General features: G+C 33.3%; 1 protein-coding gene across 1 annotated transcript; it reads left to right on the forward strand.

The window, feature by feature from the left end:
* Positions 1 to 2,041: 2,041 nt before the first annotated feature.
* Positions 2,042 to 3,248, forward strand: LOC117181789 (nuclear cap-binding protein subunit 3-like). The gene is made up of 4 exons (XM_033374759.1): positions 2,042 to 2,199; positions 2,458 to 2,609; positions 2,698 to 3,078; positions 3,172 to 3,248. Exons 1-4 carry the CDS (start codon positions 2,075 to 2,077, stop codon positions 3,231 to 3,233), a joined length of 720 nt encoding a protein of 239 aa, XP_033230650.1. The 5' UTR covers positions 2,042 to 2,074; the 3' UTR covers positions 3,234 to 3,248.
* The last annotated feature ends 10,193 nt before the right edge of the window (positions 3,249 to 13,441 follow it).

Below are 13,441 nucleotides of genomic sequence, written 5' to 3' on the forward strand. Positions count from 1 at the left end.
AATTTTATTTTCTCGAAAATTCGTTTTTTATTGTTATTGATTTAGTGGAATATTTATTAACATTAGTTCATTAATTTTCAATTGTTTAAACAAATGGAATTTCTGTAAATCATTTTTTTTATTGAAATTATTAATGTTTCTTCAATGGAATATTTATCAACATTGTTTGATTAATTTTATTTAAAAATATTTTTAAATAAAAATTATTACTTAAATATTACTTATAAACTAATTATTATTAAATTAATTATTAATTGGTTATTAATTATTACTGATAAATATTCCACTAGACCAACAGTAATATTTTTTACCACTACGCCAATAGTAATCATTTTTAGGGAAAAAACGAATTTAAAAGAAATTGAATTTGATTTGTCTACCTAACCTCAATTCCACTTGAAGTCATATTTTTCTTCAATAATATCATATTGCACAGAAATATGAGTAGTAAAACATGTTCACATTATATTTCAAGTATAATCTTATGATTAATATATATTTAATAAGTTCACCCGACACCACGTGCTAACAGCGAAAGCATTCCATTTTCAAACCATCCACATGGTTGGCGCATTTCACACACGATTCTACAATTGCTTTCATTGGCTCAAATTGTTTGTCACTAGTAAAGCACTAGAATTTTTCTGCGATTTAAAAGTGGCAACGCTGTTAAGTATATTCGTATACGAATAACTCAAATCGCAAATTCGAAGAGTGCTCGAGGATATGACTTACTTCTCGTATACGTAAGTTACCATTCGAAACTTTACGTCTTTTAGGGCGGCAACCATGCGCCCTCTGCCTTTTTACATAAGACCTCTGCCTCTATTTCTCGCACTACGATATTCTATATTTTATACGGACGACCTAACGATCTATGCTTCTGGTAAAAGCAAAGTTCGGAGTGCTTTAAATATCGTCAAGGAGTACACAGGAGAATTTGGATTGGACAAGTGTGCCAAAATTTATCCGAAGAAAGGAATGCTTATTGGCGTTCCCAAGGATCCTGAACTTCTGGATATAAGTGTTATTAGACATATTGACACTGGAGAGACCTATACATGTCTGGGCGTGCCTCAAAGCTGCATTCAGGACGCAGCATCAGTGAAGTAGTCTCTCCGAAGCAGATACAAGCATCTTGTTCGGAAGATTTGGTCTTTAAATCTGTCGGCGTTGAATAAGGTATCTGCGATTAACATTCTTGTCCCGGTTCTATTCTACTCGTTTCGAGTGGTTTAATGGATGAAAAACGAGCTTAAGGCTACACGTAAGATCATGCATATTCATAAGAGCTTGCATATCAATTCCTCTGTTTCGCGATTATACATTTCACGCCGTCAATTCGGACGCGGATTCTGAATCTCCAGTGTCTTCATAATCTAATTGTTCTACGTACAGGTTACATCGTTGCAAATGGTAGAGATACTTTCCTAAAAATGGTTAGGAACCACGAGATGATTGACAAAGGAGCGTTCCTTTATACAGCCGCGCAGCAGGCGGCCGAGACCATTGGCCTGAATTTTAACATCAGAAGTCAGGAAAGTGAAATACTCCATCTAGATGCTTTTTTTCAAACAGCTGAAGTAAAGAAAGCAGAGGTTGAAAAATTCCGCCAAAAGGCTACTTGATAATAATTTGAGCGGAAACTTTTACAGAAATGTAGAAGAACAGTCCTTGTCAAAAGAGCAAATTTATTCTTTTCTCATATCATCGGGGCTTAATTCAGGTAGAGGTTCCCAGCGATAACTGCAGAGTGTGTCATGCACACGCTGAGTACTTATAACACGTACTATCTGGGTGTCCTACACACGCGGGAACTACGTATCTCTACAGACATAATGCGGTCTTAAGAGTGCTTTCGTACCATCTTTGTCCCTTTTACGGTGCTGGCCGCGAGCCTGCCCTGCCGAACGCTTCGAGGGAGAAAGACGGAAAAGAGGTTGCTTATATTTTACTAGCCAACGCGATATTCTTAATACCTGTTCTTTCATCACAAGAGGCTATTGAATTTCCATTTTATAATTTCTAATTCCAGCTGCCAGAACCGAGATATGAAAATAAAAGTGGCGTCTTTATGACTGGTATAGATATTTTCAGTAAAGAGGAAAAACAAAAAATTGAAGAACGCGCCAAGCGTTTCGGACTGACTGACAAAGAAATATTCTCTCACTTGGAAGAATACCAAGATTTATATTCTAGGTAAAACTTATATTACACTTTTTTGCGCAAATTAAATTAAAATTTTATATTAACTTTATATATACCTATATTTATATAAATTACATTTTTATAAAATACTATCTTGTACCATTATTGTTTTAATTTGGAAATAAAAGTTCTCGAAAATTTTAATTAAATGTATTTAGGTTTAAAAGTTCTTTTAAATTTTATCTAACGCACAAGATTCATCATCGTGTCGTTTGAATTTGAATTCGAAAGTTTATTTCAATCTTATAGCATGGGCATCACCGAAGAAAATGAAAGTACTAAGAATTTTCGGCTGAACGTTTTACATATAAGAGGAACTGAAGAAATGAGTACAAAAGACGTATTCAAATACTTTGAGGACTATGCACCAGCTTCAATAGAATGGATTAACGACGTTTCATGTAAGTATTCCTACTTGATTAATTTTTTTCTATAATATGTGTTCAAAATATATACATATAAAACAAGTATTCAATTCTTATCCTACAGGTAATCTTGTGTGGCTCGATTCTGCTTCTACTGCAAGAGCGTTATTGGGTTTGTCCAAGAAAATAATTGGTGTGGGCAACCGAACTCGAACTGATTTAAGCCCTAAGTCCAATGACAGCAATAATGAATGTGTTATCGAAGTTGATACTGAAGATAAAATTGAAGCAATCGATGATAAAATGGATGAAAATGTTACCAGCGAAAAAGAAATTCACGTAAAAAATATAAACTATCCTTTGCCTCCAGGCATATGGAGAAAAGGAATCGATTGTCCCAAGTCCAAAGGAATCTTTATGAGATTTGCTATAAGATCGGAAAAGAAACAACATGCTGAAAAAATGAGCGAATATTACAAAAAGTATGGAAATCCCAACTTTGGAGGTATGGTTAATATCATTTTAGTAAAGTTTTGGACTCACGATTTGGCAATATATTTAATATTAGCTTTGTGTTTATTTACTGTTTAAAAAATAGTAAAGACAAGAAGCTCCGTTTCTACGAGAGGAAAGAGAGAAAGTAGGAAAAATAGTACATGAAAGAAACTCCTTTCCTGTAAGATGTGCGAGAGAAAGTAAGGAAAAAATAGTAGAGAAAAGAAAATCCATTCCTAAGAGAGGAACGAAAGAAAGAGGCTAAGAAAGAATCAGGAAGTAATTAGAAGTTGTGTAAAATCCTCCTCGAGTGCTTGCATTCTCTGGGTGTAAACAGGTTGAGACGTTATTGCCGATAATTGCGTTAAATTTGGTTAAAATCGTTTGAATGAAGTTTGCGTACCCAGAATGGTTCCGGTGCTGTAGAAGTCCTGTCAAGAATTCTGTATTCTTTTTTTTTTTTTAAATCATACATCTATGTCTAGGTTTTTAGCGGTAATAACATCTGTCAAAAACTCAATTCTCTTTTGCGTCTACACTTATCTTATGGGGCTTGATAAAAATATGGAAATGAGCCTCATGGATCGATATTATGAACTTAATTCACAAATCTAGCAATACGATCTTATTTCAATTCAAAATTAATTTTTAAACTTAAAATTATAGGAACCTAAGAAACTACAAATTTATATAATATATATGATGGGGGTTGTTTATGAAAGTGCAACAGAAAATTTAAAAATTAAAATTACTTGTGTAGCAATTTTTTTACTAATTTTAAATTTTGAAACAATTTTAGTTTGTTCAAATATTTGATTTTTTTCTGGTAAGTCGCCAAATGAATGTATTTTCTATACATTATGAGTTTATTCGTCCTCGAAAAATAATTCTTAAATTATTCAAATAATACATATTTGTATAGGCTATCCAGAAAAAGCAGGAGAAAAATTAGTTTTGAGGATATTTATTTTCTAAGAATATTCATTCAAAAAATATTTAAGCAAATGTGACGTTCTGCAAGAGAAGGGACTTTTTTGTAGATCATATTTTAGTGTATATTATCTTTTTGGTGAACAAAGGTCAAAAGTATCGATCTTAAGGTTTAGATCGGAAATCATACTTCAATCTGTGCTCTATCTCGTTACATTATATGCTTGTCTCGGAAGTTCGTAAATGTTATGTTTGAGGAAAAAATATAACACGTGCGCTTATGTCACTCGCCAAATTTAGTTTTTCTGGAAAAGCGGGTTTTCAAAGTTCCAATTTCAAAAGGGCAACTCGTTTTGTAACCTAGAGGTTCGTATGGTGGCTAAAATTTCGGTATTGATCGGACTATATTTTCAAAATTCTGGATACTGAGCGTCATTAATCGTTAAAAATTTAGTTTAAAAAAGTGTTATGGAAGAATTTTGTAAAATGAACACCTGTCGTTCAATAAAGGTGCAAATGTCATCCATAAGGTATATTTTCACCTCCAAGAACGACGGGTGTTCATTTGACAAAATCCTTCCATAAGATAATATCAGACAGAAACATTCAAACTACTAGCGTATTAAACAATGTCGAATTATCTGTACTTGAATGCTTTCATATTGTTAAATTATTTAATTTTAAATTGAAAGTTTAATATTTCAACAATTAAAATTTTCAACTTTTTCGAAACGAATAGTTGAAACTGCCTGTATTAAAAATTGCAGGACAATTCAGTTTTCAACTCTTATAAAATTGTAAAATTTTACATTAACACAGTTTTTAGTTCGGCGAAGTCAACATTCAATACTTTTATTTGTGGATGATTTTGAAGCAATCTATTTGGATTATTACATTTTCCGAATAGGGGGAATAAAATGTATAAGAATTCTCAAAATATTCATAAGCAAGCCCTGCAGATTGGAATGAATCATGAGTTTAGTGTTGCTATTTAAAAAAGTTCTAATTTGAGATTGAAAAGAAATCTATTTGTTCATGAATAATTTTATGCAAAAAGAGCATGAAAAATATTCATAATTAAAAGCCAGACTTCAAAGTCAATTTAATAATGAATAATTCCATGCAAAATGAGCATGAGAAAGATTAACAATTGAAAAAGAGACTTACCACCTACCTCACTTTTTGGCAAATTAGAGGCAAAAATAGCCAAAGAAAAAAGGGAGAATAAGAAAAAAAGTAAACCAATCTCTCACTTTTTCCTTTCTCCGTCCTTTTCATACTACCAGGGGAACCAACATTCTCAGGGCCAATTTAGTCCCCCTCATCCGGGATTATTTATAGGAAAACTGGAAGGTATCATTAATAGATTCTTATGTTAGTTAAAAATCAAACATAATACATGCATTAGCAAAAAAAGTGACAAAGACATAAAAAATATCCTTTATAATAAGAATAAAAAACAATAATTTAAATCAAAAAGGAAAACTTCTTTGCTGATCCCAATATTTAGTTTTGTTTATTAAATATATAACTTGATATTTTTACCAGATTCTCACAAAATACTAATACTCAAAATTCGATGTATTCAAATAATTACAGTCAAACTTGGATTTAATGTGAATTTTAGAACTGACGGTAACATAAAATCCAGACTCGTAGAACGCGTATTAATCGTTTCCGGTGGATTTTAGTGTGTGGTAAAAAGTATTTTGAAAATGGTTTTTCCAATACGTTGACAAGAGTAAAATAAATATTTAACGGAAATTAGTAAGGAAGTTTGCTGTTACACGTTAAAATAAACGTGGTTTTCCTACGTAAACACTTCAAACATTTGAGGACCATTGAACATCTCGTTTTAAAAAAACAACTTGTTCTTGAATAATCGGTTCAGATACTGAATCAACTCTGTCCTTCGCCTACTTAAACCATTCGAAGACAGCAGTATCCAAATACACATGACTATTTTTACCAAAACACTGAACGTCAAAACTTCAAGTGGGAAGCATGCACTACTGCGTAATCGCTCAATGCATGCGATTAAGACCCTTACAGTTAAAGGACGATCCGATTGTGTTCTAATGACAGGTCTTTTCGCTTTGAAACGATCATACTCTATCTCTGTTTATCTAATACTTCTTCTTTGATTTAGTTGTCGAATTGTAGAGCCTATCGGCTCACTAGGACAGCGCCACCAACTCAGAAGAAACAGGTTTTGTTGAATTTTGTTTTCCTCGTAACTTTCGTCGTTTTTCCACACATTTTAATTTAATTTTTCTTCTTTTCAATGTTATTTTTCACGAATAAAATAAAAAGTCGATCTTCTTTGGGATAACAATTTTTGTTAATTCATCTTTTTTCGTATCCTACATAGTTTATCCACAAAGTGGAATTTTTTATTTCGTTTTTCGGCTTAAAATTTTGATTTTCGTTTAATTAAAAAAATTTTGAAAATGCTATAATTCTGAGAATTTTCTTTTGATCGAAAAAAATCATGAGGATAAATTGTTTGTTCTTTTTAATATTATAAATATCCGTGCATAGAATTTTCAAATTCAGAAAAAAGGGGTCTCATACATTTTCAAAATGGGCTCACTTTTTGAATTTTTATCAAAAATGGCTGGTTAACGAACTTGTCCTTTCTTTTAGGGCCTAAAAAAGTATGCCAAAGATGGATTTGATCCGTTCATTTTTTCGAGGGTTATGTTTACGGACGGAAAGACAGATGCTATCGTAAAAACCTGATTTTCGGATTCAGGGGATCTCGAAACGTGGATATCCGTTTCCAAAAAAACCAAAGGTTATCTAAGAAAGATGCTATAAATATAATATGTGCATAATTTGTTTCATATACCAATGAGTACCTTTCCAATGTTTTATCGTTTGGAAAAGTCTTATGATGAATTTGTCTTGATTTTTTTTGTACTTGTGTTTTTTTTTATTATTTTAAGATCACCTTTGATATCTCCTATTAGTATTCATTTATGAATAATTGATAATAATTTGTGGAGATATTTCTTATATTTTGGGTTGTTCTTTTACTTGTAACATTTCTTTCTTTACAAATTTATTTCACATGTGCATTTTACGATGTTTGTGTTAGTTTGATGGGTTCGTTGAAAATTGAGTCACTAGTCCGCGCATACAGAAAGCTATGTATAAGAAAGGACCTCGGTTAAATGCTTTCCTCTCTATAAAAGGTAGGATGGAATAATTAAAAAAATCTGGCAATGACTTGAGTTTTCCAAACAATTTTGATTTTCAAATTTGTATTTCTTCTTTACTCATAATGTGTCCCTTAAGGGTTTGCATATTTTATAAAAATCCTAACTATTTAAAGTTATTTACAACTAATTACAGAAAATCTTACATCTAAATTATATTTATATTAAATCACATTATTTCTATTTCTTACGATAGCGCAATTTTGGTACGTGTTTGAAAAACAGGTGAGCGAGCGATCGTAAGCGAGAGTGCAAATAAAAGAGAGAGCCCAACCGCTTCCTAATCTACTTATGCTATTACATAACCATTACTTACAAATTTTTACGCTTCTAATCTAAGCGACTTCCGTTTCATTTTTCTTCTACTTCTCCTGTAACTCCATTTTGCCATTTTTCACATGCATTCTTTTTTTCCTTCTTATTCGGTTCTCTAGCCCCCTTCAATTCCTTCATCAATTCTTTTCCTAATCTATCCTCCCCTAGAATCTGTACTATATTCTCTTGCCAGCTTCCTTTATCATTCCATGTTTCCTCTTCTCATTCACAGATTCTGCACTTTCTGTTCTCTTTCTTTTTCTAATACATTCCTTCCCTTACCTCGTTTTCTAATCTAAATCTTGCTATTCTGGCCCACCTTCTCTCTCCCCATCCCTTTTCTAAATACTTTGGTGCTCTTTCCTTTTTTATTATCCTATACAATTTATTCATTTTTATTCCTAAATCATCCCCCATCTTTCTATCAATCGTTTATCCGTCTCCTTTTCTTCAATTCCTCATAGTTTACTCCAGTCCCTTCTTCTATATCTCTAGCATTCAAGAATTCCCTTCTTTCTTCTTCTCATCTCGTTAATTATATTGCCTTCTCTCTTTTTTCTTCTATATCTTTAGCATTAAAGTATTGCCTCCTTTCTTCTTCTCATCTCGTTAATTCTTTTGCCCTTTGTCTCCTTTCTTCTATCTCCATCAAACACGTTTTGCTAACTCCCCTACCTTTCCCTTCATCAGCTACGCCTGAAATTTCCATGTCTTCTTTCCCACTCTAGTACTTAATTTATCCCTTTGCGCTTCTTCTTCCCATACATCTGGCTGTCCTCCAGTCTACCACTATTGTCCACCTTATATGAGCCGTACTCTAGAAAAACGGCTTGAGTCGATTTAGGTCGTTTCTAAAATTTATGAATTATTACATCGTTGCTGCGCGCCTCTATTATGTGTATGTGAAGTTACAAGCAGTGTAAAAAAATGGATAAACTTACTTAGTCGGTATAGAAGTCAGTAGTTGGAGACCTGACCACGCGCAGTAGTTCCGGTGCTCCGCGTATTCCTGCAGTTATTATTTATTCCTGCACAATAAATTTAACTGTAATAATGTATAATCAGTTTAACAAATTAGCTTCACCCTGAACTCATTTTATACAGAATTTCAAAGCAATCAAACCTTTAAAGAAAAATTTTTTTTAGCTCTGGTATGAATAAAATTAAGAGAATATATTCTGGCATAAAAAAGAGGTGTTCAACAACTTTTGCACGGCAGTGTAAGCATTTCTCTAATCTTGTACTAAGCTCGCCATCTCCTCTTTATCCTCTGCCATCAACACTATATCGCATGATCTAACAAATACATGGTCTAGCCACTTGAGGGCCCTGTTTCGTTCAAGTAACGCAACCGCTTAATTCCACCATTTTGTTAGTTTGACCGCGCAGTTTGAGTTTGACGCGTAAGACTGTACGGCGAACTGTTATAGGAAAATCAATACGCAGGAAGAAATATTATGAGAATATTAAAAGAATGAATTCAAAAGGAACTTGCAATGGATATATTAGAACATTGGCAAGGAAATAAATTATATTCAGACCAGAATGTAAGTTTGTAAATAATATTGAATGGGGAGGGTTAAAAGTACACACAATTTTTGAAATTAATGATATGATTAATGATAATGATTCAAATGCTCAATAACTTACACGTATAAACTGGAAGGTACTTACACTTTTAAATTGAACAGTTTTAAGTGAAATGAAAATTAACTGCAAAATGTAGAACTTTTATAAATTTTAGAGTTTAAAGATTGAGATTAGTTCCAAAAATGTAAATCCACGTTAACATTTTCAACAGTATAAATTAAAGAATCAAGTAATGAACTTTAAAAATTTACAAAATTATATATTACTTCAAGTAATTTTAAGCTAGACACATTAGAAATTGAAAAATAATGTTTTACCTTCACATTTCTTAATTTAGAAGTTTAATTATTTTTATTTTAAATAGTCTAGGCAATCCGTCAAAAGATTGAAAATTTTATTTCAAAATATTGAAAAATCGAAAAGTGGTTTTAAATTTTTCCTAATTCAAAATTATTTTTGAATTTTTTGTCCGAACTTTTATATTTTGGCAGATTTCAAACAAAAATTTAGATTTTTTAAAATTTTGAAAGACTACAGAAGAATAAAAATTTTCTTAAGATTCTTAGAAAAATGAAAATTATTTTCCATTTTGAAAAATTATTGTAACAGAAAGTTTAAGAAGATTTTATAGAGATTTAAGAAATGATCAAAGAAGAACATGGAATATTTTAAGGATTTTATTTAATTTGCTGGATTTTCAAGAACTGTAGGAAAATTTTCGATGAATTTTAAAATTAATTTAGAAGATCTGAAAAAATTGTTAAGACACTTCGTTTAAATTACTTGAAATAATTCCAAGCTTGTCATTATTTTTGAATCTTTTCAAAACATCAAAATATCTCTTAAAATTACTAAAATTTTGTGTACAAATAATAAGTGTTCAATTGTTATTTATGCGTCAAAATTTAACAATTTCCCTTATAAATTAAACACTTTTTAAATAGAACAATTAAAATTGTAACGCTAAAAAATCAAAAGTTCTTTGAAAATCTAAAGATTCAAAGCGTTCTATGTAAAACAATTCAGTTTCAAATTGTTTTCTTTTAAATATTTGGTTTAAATTTACTCGTCTTAAATGAACAGTGAAATATTGCGAAATATTAAATACCTATTCTTTTTCTACATTAAGAAATTTCAAATTAAACGGGTTAAAAATTATATAATTTAGACTCACAATATTTTTAATTTAATAAAAACATTTAATTATGACTATATTATTATGGATTTATTTTTAAGTGGAAAATAGTCAAACGCACGTTTACATTTTTGAATGGCTGAAAACATTAATAGAAGTAATGTATTAATAAATTTATTTAATAAATTTATTTATTAAATTTAATATAAATATATATAAAGGAATACCTGAAACTGTGAATGAAAAATATATTATTGATAAATCATGAGTACAGATCCATTTTTAAAATAATTTATTTATTTAATATTTACAGTTGATAAAATAAAAATGTTTTTTATCAAAAAATTTCAGCTTCAAATACTTTTAGTTTTTAATTGTTTAAATCCTCAAAACTGCACTTTAATTATTTTTAAACCTGTTAAAATATAGCTTGGGCAGATTTTTCTTCTAAAAATTCGTAAAATTCTCGGTTTTCCAGTCCGACGGCTACCTAGTTCTTTATAAAAAAAATCTTCGATTTTAAAAACTTCTAATTTTTAATTTTTTTTTAACCTTTAAAACTGCATTTTAAAATTCTTCAATTAAAATATATGCTGAAAAACAAACAAATTTAACTGGAAAATTTTTAAAGTGACAGATTTTCGAATTTTAGCATTCTAAACTAAATGGTATAATAATCTATAAAAATCACAATATAGGAAATTAAAAAAAACGGTTGAAATCAGAGTTGGACAACATTTTTATTATACAAATTTCGTAACATTCGCGGTCAAAAAATAGATTCACTGTAATTTCCCGGTTTTCAAGGTTTCCCGGTCCAGCGGCCAACCTGCACTGCATTATATAATTTTCTTTACTCAGAAATTTCCCACTTGACTTCAATTTCATTTTATTTGACACAGATACGTTATTTTTTGTCAGCAGAAAGAAGTTATGAAACACATAACCTAAAATTATAGTTAATCCGTATTTTCCTTTAACGATCTTCAACATTATTATAATACATTTTATAAGAAATCAAATATTTATACACCTGAAAAGTACAAAAAATTTGTATTCTTACATTTTGAATTTTAAAATCCCTTACGTTTGCCGCCTTTCTTATCCCAGATGGAGAAATTAAGCGGTGGGTCCTTATTGGTTCGGTTTTTTTTTACTTGCGCGTGGCTAGACCATGTATTTGTTAGATCATGCTATATCGTCTGCGTATGCCAGTGCGGAAAGCAAAAACCGGTGGGCTTCGGGTAGGCCCGTGGGAGTTGTAATGAAGTTTTAGAATTAATTAAGAATAATAGATTAAAAACTTCACAGGGTCTCGCCGAAGCCAGAACCAAGTACAGTGAAAGTCACGCGCGCGTTTCAAACTCAATTCTCTTAAGCCGACTCCAACTAATTTGACTATTATTATCAATGGTACTATTTTATGATTATTAACATTACTATCAATTTATCGTCGACGTTGTTTTGAATGTAATCGCGCCCGAACATTACGTAGTAGGAAGGTTAGACATTGTAAAAACAACGCAAGAATAGCGTAACGAAAGTAGAAATGGGAACCCGAAAAAGTAATATAAACAAGAACATAGAACATTAGTAAACCTTGTATGTGAGGGATCGGTGTCGACGGGAGAAACACCAGAAGAGGACCCGGACGACACCTCCACGGCGACGATCAATTGAGATGCTGGAATCTTCACATCGCCCAGTCCAACCTAACCACGAAGCATAGGGACTGTGACAGTTATAAACACGGAGCAGACAGCACCGTACTCTTCCACTAGTATCCATAGGTAGAAGGGTTGGATATAAAGGGACTGCGCACCAAGTTCGCGCCGCTCTTCCAGGCACCGGATGGACCATCGTAGCCGACACAACCAACTCTGCAACACTACGTAAATGAACAACCACACTCTGGCAGGAGAGGGGAGGCTGACAGCCATGTTAAAGATGACAAACCCACAGCCAATAGCAACCTCAGTGGTCCGTAGGCCTGAGCCAATCGCCTAGGCGGATTCTACAGCGAAAGGCGCGCATTGGCGGAAGACTTCATTGGAGCTCGTTCGTTGGCACCAACTAATCAACGGGGGCCACGCAGAAAGTTGGCAAGCACCGACGAAAGACAAGGGCACGATAAGGAAAGTGAGAAAAGAAACTAGAGAGTCGACTTGAGAGCCGGGGTACGGCAAGGACGACCAAAGACCAATTTCGACAAGTTGGGCCGAACTAACCTCTCCAAACGACCTGGCAAAAGCATTACCTAGAAAAGTGAAAGTCGGAGCAAGGGACACCGGTGCATCTTCGCCAGTTAGTGCATGGGTTCCCGAAAACGCGTTCTCTCTCCGCGTATCTATAGGTCGTCAGGCGGTTGACTGGGAATCCCCAGCCTGGTAAGCGTTAGTTAAAATAGTCAGCAGATTACCTTAGGGGGTGACTGGGGATTCCCAACCTGTTAACAAGTAGTAAAATAGTCTGTAGATTGTCAGAGGGTTGACTGGGCATTCCCAGCTTGACAACAATTAGTAAAAGTAGTTAGTAGATTGTCAGGGGGTTGACTGGGGATTCCCTGCCGGACAACGAGTAGCAAGAATAGCCTATAGATTGTCAGAGGGTTGACTGGGCATTCCCAGCCTGACAACCGTCAGCCAAAATAGTCTGTAGATTGTCAGGGGGATAACAGGGGGTACCCAGCCTGACCAAAGTTAGCCAAGATAGCTTGTAGATGCTCAGGGGCGGGTCAGGAGAGTCTCTCAACTACCAGTGTTTTTGACTGTAATCAAACTGTGCTCTTCTTTGTTATTCTAATAATAAATAGGTTTTAGTTGTGTTTTATAAAACCTGAGTGTTTTAAGTAATTTTCTCTCTCTCTCTCTCTCGCCCGCGAGAATTACTCCTCACTTTATCTAGTGTCTCGTGTCGAGTTGGAGCTACCGTTCCTGCTAGGTAACGCCAGGACAGTGTAGTGGAGGTTCCGGTAGGGTGAACCCTACCTGTCACGCAATAAATTAAAAGGGACTTCGAGGGTTGTTCGTGGGTCAGAAGTGTGTGGCCCACGGACTCGGTTTATTCAGGCGTGTCGAACAGGCAAGTAGCAGCCGTCTTGTGGCTAGGTTACCCCACCTGACCCTCCCCTGGTCAGGCCGTGTTAGCGGTAGGCACACGGTATTTTGGAAAAGCTAGTTACA

This window comes from Belonocnema kinseyi, chromosome 10, assembly GCF_010883055.1.
Source record: "Belonocnema kinseyi isolate 2016_QV_RU_SX_M_011 chromosome 10, B_treatae_v1, whole genome shotgun sequence".
Taxonomy (NCBI): Eukaryota; Metazoa; Arthropoda; class Insecta; order Hymenoptera; family Cynipidae; genus Belonocnema; species Belonocnema kinseyi.